The sequence below is a fragment of the Crocuta crocuta genome, unplaced genomic scaffold (genome assembly GCF_008692635.1).
Source record: "Crocuta crocuta isolate KB4526 unplaced genomic scaffold, BGI_CrCroc_1.0 scaffold7, whole genome shotgun sequence".
Classification (NCBI taxonomy): domain Eukaryota; kingdom Metazoa; phylum Chordata; class Mammalia; order Carnivora; family Hyaenidae; genus Crocuta; species Crocuta crocuta.
Genome location: NW_027531904.1, coordinates 6,043,388 through 6,052,584, shown reverse-complemented (window position 1 = coordinate 6,052,584; position 9,197 = coordinate 6,043,388). Strand labels below are relative to the sequence as shown.

General features: G+C 58.4%; 1 protein-coding gene across 1 annotated transcript in view; it reads right to left on the bottom strand.

Annotated features, from left to right (window-relative positions):
- Positions 1-2,428: 2,428 nt before the first annotated feature.
- Positions 2,429-9,197, bottom strand: part of LOC144240067 (uncharacterized) — a 17,657-nt gene continuing 10,888 nt past the window's right edge. Inside the window, exon 4 of the mRNA XM_077774313.1 lies at positions 2,429-4,012. Within this exon, the coding sequence (XP_077630439.1) occupies positions 3,720-4,012 (293 nt within the window). The 3' untranslated portion in view covers positions 2,429-3,719. The remainder of the gene's footprint in view (positions 4,013-9,197) is intronic.

Here is a 9,197-nt window from a genome sequence, read left to right as displayed (position 1 = left end):
AGTGGCTAAATCATACTTTCCTCACCCATGTTCTCCCAGAAAAACTGACCAGAGATATGGACATGATTCATTGTGGGCTGGGAAGACGAGTCTGGAGGCTCATGGGGCAGAGTTCATGGGGTAGAAAGAAGCCTCTCAGAATTTGCCCTGGTCTTCCTTAGGACCGTCCAGCGACCCACTGGCCTTGGAAGTCCCAGTGATTCAAGCTGACTGGGTGAGGTCTCTCCTCTCCCCACCTCTGCTTTTGCAGCTTCAGCTTACCCGAGCCTCCCATCAGGGCAGATTCTGGAAAGCACTGGGGCAAGCCTGGGAGTGTCTTCACCTTCCTGCTAGGCCCCTTCAGGCCAAGGAAGAAGCAGATTCTGCCGGGCTGCCGAGGAGCCGCAGCCAGGGGACTACAATGCTGTCTAATTGACCCTCAGACCCTACCCACTCCCACTTGCACCAGATGCAGACCCTGGGCCTTCCCCGAGAACCCTGCCCCCAGCTCTCCAGTGCTCACTTAGGCTTGTCTTGACCAGTTGGGCTGCATCTTTGTCTCCAGACCACCACTTCCAGGAAGCCCACCTGGACAATCCTACTGTCCCTGGAGAGCTCTGGAGGAGAGACTATACTACGAGACAAGACAAAGGCCCCAAAAGTTCAGGGCCAGGCACACTGCAGGAGATAGATGGCATTAGGTGAAACTCGGGGAGGACCTCAGGCAAAGGACCATCTGCGGTGACCTTGGAGGAGAGGGGTTAATGTCTTTTGTGTGGGGGTTCGGAGGGAGCTCCTTTAAGTGGCCCAGCCAAAGAGGATCGCTTTGGGGTTAGGAGTACAGGCTTTAGAGTCGAAGAGGCTTGGTTTTGGGGACACCTGGGTGGCTCGGTTGGTTGAGCGTCTGATTCTGGGTTTTGGCTCAGGTCGTGATCTCACGGTTTGTGGGTTCAGGCCCCATGTCGAGCTCTGTGCTGGAAGTGCGGAGCCTTCTTGGAATTCTCTCTCCCCCTCTCTTTACCCCCCCTCCCCCGCCCATGAGCATTCTCTCAGGAAAAAAAAAAAAGTAAGTAGATAAATAAACTTAGAGAGACTTGGTTTTGGACCTCAGTTCTGGCACTGTGTGTGTGTGGCTTGGGACCTATAACTTAACTTTTCTGTGTCTCGTTGTCCTGATCCCTAAAATGAATGTGCCAGTAATACTGACAGCCCATCAAGTTATGAGGAGTCACTACAGCCCTCCTCGTGTGGCCACTGCTTACTTATTTTTTAAGAAGACTCTACAACGCGGGGCTCGAACTCACAACCCTGAGATCAAGAGTTGGACGCTCCACCTACTGAGCCACCCAGGTGCCTAAACATGTGTTCATTCATGCTTCCTTCCTTCTCTCTCCGCTGGCCCCACGGCTGATTTGGGGTCATTGACCACTGGTACCGTCCAGGCCCCAGGGATCCCCATGGGACCTCCCGCAGCTGCTCGATCTGACTCCGTGGTGCCTCTTCCTCTGCTCCTCTCAGGCCCTGGTGGGTGGGTGGGGGCCCCGCTGCATAGCTCCTGCAGCAGCTGGGCCCACATTGCAGGGGGCCTAGCCCACCCCAGGCCTTGCTGCTGCTACACCAACTGTTGCCTCCTGAGACACTTGCTGGTCCACTTACTTTTGGGGGGGGGTGTGGGAGACAGGGGCAAAGCAGGTGGAGGAAGCAATTGGCATTGGGCACCTACATTCAGCATGGTGGTGTCTCTCTCAGGAAGCATGGGAGAGTTCTCAGCTCTCTCCATCCCCCATCAGCCCAAGCCCCCCAACCCCCCAGCATAGCGACACCTTTACTAGGCAGCAGTGGTGGCAGTGGATGGGGGGCACCTCCTCCCCCACCCTACGCCCCAGCCCAGCTGGAGATTAGACTGGTTCAGGAGTGTGGGGAGGTGGCTAGTCTGGGGCTTCCAAGGTGGAGGGCTCCTGAAAGTGGAGGGGCAAGGTCTACTCCCCGTGAAACAAGGAACCCCCCACCCCCTCCCTGCTGAGGAGCTGGGACAAACCTTCCCTTCCGCACGATGAAATCGGAATAATGATACCCACCTAAGCAAGACCCAGAGATACTAAGCCCGGCACCCAGTAGGCTTTTAATTAACAAGAGTGGCCACGATGATGATGTGGGATGATCAGGCCTGCAAAGGGCCCATGGCAGAGTTTCTGGGACGTGTTTTCCTGCACCACCGCCAGCATTCTCTAAGAGCTCTCACCCTACTGCTGGTTAACAGAGGTTAAGCCTATTATGTTAAACAGCTTCTTTAAAATTTTCAATACAGGTAGTCCACGAGCACGGCATGGAAACATAATAGTACCAAAGGGGGCGTCCGTCCATCCCCCCTCCCCAGACTTGCAATATGTATTTCCAGAAACCCTTCATACAGAAGCATACTTAGGACTGACTTTGCAACACACGCAGATAAGGTGGCAACTCTATTGCCTGTTTTGCAGTTTATTCTCATGCAATAAATACACTGGCCAACCTCCCGGATCAGCTTCTGCAGGGCGCTCTGCTGCAGTGATTTTCCCGGCTGTCTAATATGCCACAGCAGGACCGGGCCACAGGGTCCTTTCCCTTGTCTCACAGTCTTAAAGAGACACAGCCTGACAAACATCCTTGTACAGACTTCTTGGGAAATTTCTGCACGTAGAACCACAGGGTGAAATTCCTAGCAGTGCAACTTGTTTGTGGCTAAGAATATATGTCTTTTGCATTGTGATAATGCCACATTTCAGAAAATACTGTACGATTTACATTTTCCAGCCAACAGTGTTTGAGAGTGTCTCAAAATAGACCCACGATGGTAGAGAAAAGCCCCCAAAATAGCCAGCTGTGTGAGAGCCGGGAGCCCACTGAGAAGGGGCCTGCTCTCCCAAGGCCAGTGTCCAGTGGCTTCCTCCTGTCCGGGCTTGTGCACGCTGGTGGCCCAGGGGGACCCTGAGTCACAGGGGAGTGGGGGCCACAGGGTGCTGGGAGCAGAGGGCGGGCCAGCATGGCTAGAGTCCCGCCTGAATGGTTTCCTGTGGCCATTGTCTCGGCCCTGCCTGGTCTCCTTGGGGGGAGTTTATTTAGGGGCCTGTGGAGAGGAGGCTGGGCATGAGGAAGAGGAGGGTGCAGCCCTCGCCAAAGGCACCCAGGAATGTGTTGCAGGAGGGAGAGAGAGAGAGGAAAGGGGGGGGGGGAATCCCATCCTTGGGAGAGACGGGACGTCAAGAACCCCTGACTAATGAATAGCGAGTGTGCCCTTGAACCTCACTGGGCTTCGCCATTCTCAGGCACAGAACAAGAGCCGAGACACGTCTGAGCCCAGCTGCACGGGGGGACGGCGGCGGCTCATCTCAGACACTTTGACAGGCCGGGCCTTTTCCCTACATAGCTCAGGTCCGCCTCCCCGCGCCCCTGGCAACGGCGCTCCCAGGCCTGGGCCCGGCCTGCTGTGAGCGGGAGGAGGGAGGCACAGGAGCACCAAGGAAGGGGAGGACAGCTAGGAAGAGGGAGCCGTTAACTCCTAGAAGGCTGGAGCCCCATGCTCTGGCCACCTCGCAGGCTGCTGCCCTCGGCCCTCTGGGGGGGACATGTGGACGGCAAAGAGCGGTTTGCCGGGGGTCTGGTCTGAGTGCCTCAGCCCGGGAACAGGCACAGCATGTGTCAAGGGCAGAAGGGGCGGCCCACGGGGCCAAAGGCAAGGCCCCTCCCCGCAGGATGGATGGTCAGGGTGTGTGTCCCCAGGTCCTTTGCCAAGTCCTAGGCGGGCACAGGGGGGGAGTGGGGTTTGTCTCCTTGCCCAGGGCCTCCTCCTCCATCCCGGCCCCCACCGGCTGCAGCCTCAGGACAGCGGCTCCTGCAAATTCCTGCTCGGCTTGACCGGATGGTCTCGCGTCCTGGCGTGGCGTGGCTCCGGCTTCGGATCCTGTGACCTTGGTGCGACCTGCAGTTCTCCTCTCTGTCTCCGTTTTCCAGAGAAGCTGGAAAGAGGCTGTCCCATCAAACTTCACAGGACAATCTAAAGATGAGAGAAATAATATGTGAGAAGGAGCTTTGCACTCTGGGGAGGAAGGTGTCCTATAAATCTCATTCAGGTATTATTAGGGCTGAAAGTAGGTATTTCTGCTCCCCGGGGCTGGGGGGAGGGGCTCACTCAAGGTTGTGTCAGAACCTCCCCGGCGCCGTAGGCCTGAAACTCAAAGGCAAGAAGTCAGGAAAGACGATGGTTTACGTCTGTGGCCTCCAGAACCTCTGGGTCCGGCTGGCACTGGGTGGAAAAGAGAGGGACCATATAATTTCGAGGTGTTTTACCCGTGTTATTCTATGCCTCGCTGCAATGCAGTGAGAAAGGTGTGGTTTATTCCCATTTTGGAAATAAGGAAACAGGCTCAGAGAGGTAAAGGGCTGGTCCAAGGTCACGCTGGCCATACAAGGACCTGAGTCCGTGTTCACCTGACCCCACAGCCCACACTTACACCCACACCGTGACAGAGCCACCTGGCCGGGGGTGCTGGGGAGAGGCCCAGCCACTCAGAGGTGGTGCCTTCCTCACGGACTGGTTCTGGGGGCTTTAGCTTCTAAGCCTGAAGGCCTTGGCCGAGGGAAGGAGGACCGGCCGAGCCCCCAGAACACTGCAAAGCCACCCAGAGGGCCCCTGCTGCCAAACACCAGTCAGAGAAAAGGGAAACAGAAGAGGGGGCTTCAGGTAAGAGGCTGGGAACAGACTCAGCTGAGAAGTGTGCTCTCCCACCTGAGTCTTGCTCTAGGGCAGGTCACCTCCTGGCTCCCTGTCACTTGCCAGCAGTGAGCTGGGTGTTCGTTTTTGTAGCCTCTGGGTGAAGGGGCCGCCCTGCGTCCCAGGGGAACTTGAAGGGACCCAGGCTGGTGGGGTTTCCGGGGAGCCAGGAGGCTGCGGGTAGGCACTGCTGGCAGGTGACAGAGAAGAAAAAGCAGGAAGCCCTTCCAGATTATACAACGTCACAGCTAAAAGGGCCCCCAGGGGCCACTCTGTCCAAAGCTCCTCTTCCAGCTCCAGAAAGGGAGCGGGTTCGCCCCAGACGATTCCGCAGGAAGACGGGCCGCAGTCCACGTCTCTGACATCCTGCTAAGTGGGGCCATCACTCTTCCCATGCCCTTGTCACCCCACCAGGCCACTGGGCCCTTAAAGGCAGGGATTTTGCCCAGGGAGGCAAAAAGAAGGACCAGGTAAGAAGAACCCCTGTTGGCCAAGGGGTGGCTCTGGGAAGCCTCGAGGCCAGAAGCCTCCCTGAACGAGAGCACAGCCTCACTCGGTGGTACCCACACCTCGCCACCAGCACACTTCCGGCACTTCCCGGCCAGACGGTGGCCGCCATGATCCTCTCCTGCTGGGGACGAAACCGCTGTGACGCAATGGATCTGAATGCAGACGGGCCCCCAACCCTGCCCCGTGATGCTTCTGGGAGGAAGGGACAGGGAGGAGGGCGGCTCTAAGGGCGGCAGGGAGGGTAGGGGCTTGTCCACATAGAGCCTGGTGGCAGAGCTACGGCAAGGCAGGGCCGAAAACTGGAAAGGACCTCAGCTCACGCCAGGTCCTCTGCCAGGCGGGGCCACGGCGCCCCATGCCAGGCAGACCTGACCTGCTCGGAATGCCAAGGAGATCCAGGGACCCCACATCCTACAGCCTTGTCAGCAACTGCCCTCGAGGGGCGTCTGTGTGCTTGCTGATGAAGAGACACGTGATGGAGCAGAAAGACACAAAGACAAATGAACTTATTCCAGCCCAGCTGTGCCCTTCTCCATGGGCTGCGGATTTGGGCCAGTTGCCATTCCGACTGGCCGGTGCCCACGGTCAAACATTCAATATATCACTGCTATCCTCCCTCAAATTCCGGCCGTATTACCTGACCTTGAGAAGCGCGAGGCCGTCATACCTGCCCTGTACCTAGGGGAAAGGGAGACGGAAAGTGAACCGAGTTTAGTGTATCCTGTGTACTTAACATTCCTTATTGCAACTCCATAGGGATTATTATTCCCATTTTACAGATGAGAGTTTAGAGACTCCGAGACATTTAGGGGATGGCTGCACGTGATGCCAGAAACAGAGCCTCTGCCCGCACTACCTCTTCCTCTGTCCCTTCTCTCCGGCTCAGGGCTCAGTCCCGGGCTGGGGCCACCTGTCCCTGGTGTTCCAGAAGCCCCCGGACCACGTGGGTTTGTGCTCAGCATCTCAGCCTCAATTTCCTATCTCCCCAGGGCTCTCCTGGGGCTGCTCAGTCTAAGCTGGTGAGCAAGCGAGGCATACTGCCCAGCATATTTGATTAGTTCTAGAACAAATGCGTATCTTCAGACCCCCGACAGGTTGCTGGTGGGGGGCAGGGAGGAATTCCTACCACTTTCGGGCTTTTTCTAACTAGAAAAGGGAGCCAGAGGATTTGGAGGTTGGGGTAAGGGTGGGGACAGCTACCAAACAATAAAACTTAGCCACGCAGAAAAGGCTGGAGAGCCTTAGTCTTGGGAATTCTCCTCCTGAGGAACAAAGAACAAGGTGACGCCGGCCGCATGGCGGGCCTGGGCCCCGGCACGCCACTGGGCACCCCTCATGCCGGGTCCGGCCTCAGGACGGGGAGCCGCGCTTGGAATGTGATTCCCTGGCTTTGCGTGACGCTCGGTTAGCAGAGTGCGACTCCCAAGATCCCCTGTCACCTCCTAAAGCCTCTGCCAGCCCGCCCCCAGCACCACGCTGATCACCAGATTAAGGAGCTCAGGGCTACAGCTGAGGCAGCTAAAACCGGGAGGGCGGAGTGGGGAGGGGCGGGGAGGGCAGCCGGCAGCCTCCTCCTCTCTCGCCCCCACTCCTACTGTGGGCCCTATTCTCCACTCCTGCCATGAGCTCTAATCTCTGTACTCCTCTTCGCTGAGCTTCCACGTCCTCCCCCTGCAGATACCCAGCTGGAGCGTGGGACAGCCCAGGAGACCGGGAGAGGGCAGGAAGGGAGAGGTGGGGGGGGGGGAGCAGCAGCCAGCGTGCTAGGAGTGCGTGTGCTGGGCAGTGGGGACCGGCCGCACGGGAGGGAAGGAAGGTGAGCGCTGGGAGGGAAGCAGGCCCAGGGCCTCCCTGCCTGGACTGAGCGCCACCCAAGGGTAATCCCAGGGGCGCCCTGTGGGTCCCTCTGGGAGGCCACAGGACTCCAGGGCCAAGAGCCTCCCATTCACCGGAGGAGATAGCAGGAGGAAGTGCCAGAGGCAGGGGAGGCAACGGCCAAGGGAAGGAATTTGGACATTCAAGGCTTTTCCCAAGACCCCAGCATTTCCTGAACCAAAGTCATCCCCAGTCATTTAAATCACAAACATGGGAAAAGAAGGTCCCTTCTGTATGCACGGTGTCACCGGGTCATCTGTAACAGATGACACGGGACCCCGGATACAGACCCCACAGGACAGGACTGGAGGTTTCGGCTTAGGGCTTTCTGGACTGTGAGCACCCCAGGCTTGGGGTGCTTCTGACCCAGGAGCAGAGGTGCAAAGGGCAGGGCCAGTGGCGCTGGGTGAGGCAAAGGCCAGGTGATGTACAGGCCACACCGCCTGGCCACTGCACCCTGAGAGCCCTACACCTGCACACGACCCCACCTCTCAACATTATTGTGAGGCGCTGTGGAGACCCGGAAACTCTTGATGGCTCAGTTCAGCAGGCTTCCAGCCCCTTCTCAGCCCTGTCCCCCATGCCAGGGCCTGCAAGGGGCGGCCGGGACACACCGGGGCCATGGCCAGCAGCTGCTCTCTCTTCAGCTTCTCCTTGGCAGTGAGGCTCCCTTCTGCTGGGTAGGGGAGGGNATGGGGGGGCGGGGGGGTGTCTGCGAGGGCCGGGGAAGAGACACGCAGCTAGCTCTTGATTCCCTACCCGCTCCCCAAACCGAGGCCCACGCTCCAGCGTCAACAGGAACGAAATCCTTCCCGCTGCGCCCTCCTTCACCCGTGGCCAGAATCCACCAGTCCCATCCCTGCGCTTGGGCTAAATCGGCGAATGCTAAATCAGCACAGCTCTGAAATGCTCACCGTCGCAGACTTTCCGAGCTACAAGGGACCAAGAGATTTCTGAAGTACAACTCACTCATTCAGCCGGTGAGCACAGTAAGATTCAGGGTGTCGGGGAGAACTGGCCTGCCCCAGGTCACACAGCAAGCCAGTGGCAAGGACATGCCCCGTGCCTGTCTTCCAGACCCCTTTCCTGTTCAGCCCCTGAGAGAGGGCTTCTCCATCATATCCCAAATAAGATCCTGGCCCAAGTGCGGGCGGCGGGGGTCTGGGGCCGAGGGAGGCCGTAATGCGATAAGCAGACTGGCCATCTGGCTTGGGGACGGAGGAGAGCCCAGACTGGCCGCTTCTGCTGCCTGTCCCGGGGGGCCCTGTGTCACGAGACAGACTGCCAGATGGACAGGCACTGGCCTGGGTCTGGGTGGAAGCCAGTGAGTTCCCTGTAGTCAGAGCTAACCAACTTTCAGACACGGTGGGGTAAGAACAGAGGGGGCACAGGGCGCAGAGCTGGGCCCCCCCAAAGAGCAGAGAGACATAAGAGCAGGATGGAGCCGCCGAAATTCCCACCCAGGCTCAGAGCCGGGCTCTCCAGGTAGGGCCCGGCCCGGCCCAGCTCAGCTCCTCCGCCACAAACAGGTCCTCCTCCGGGGGAAAGGCAAACACGTCTCCCCTGGCACCTTCTCAGACATGCATGCAAAACTAATTAACATGGGGAGACATGCGAGCAGCCGGCCAGCTCCACACCCTCGAGTCCACGCAAACAAGGCGAGCCCTTGTCCGGGGGACATGCACAAAGCTTTGTTGCTAATTTAGGCATCTGTCTCTGTCTGGCCTGGTCCTCCTGCCNGGGGCGGGGGGAGTGGAGAAGGGTGGGGGGGAGGTGAGGAAAATGGGAACCCAGGAAAGTGTTTACTAACACAGCCCCTGCAGCTGCTTGGGCCCTTGTCCCCTCCCCCGCCTGGCCGGCAGCTGGGGAGAAGCCCCAGGACTCAGAGGTGGGGGCCCCAGAGTGGATGAGGGGCCGTGTATCCACCAGGCCAGCAGTCGGCAAAGTCTGGCTCAAACCTCCACCTTCGACAGTCTGTAGCCACCCCTGCATGTTCATGGCCAGACACGTTTTTAAATAGATTGGTTCAGGGGGGTGGGGTGGGGTGTGATTCTTTTTATTCCTTCCTGCAGACGAGCAGTGT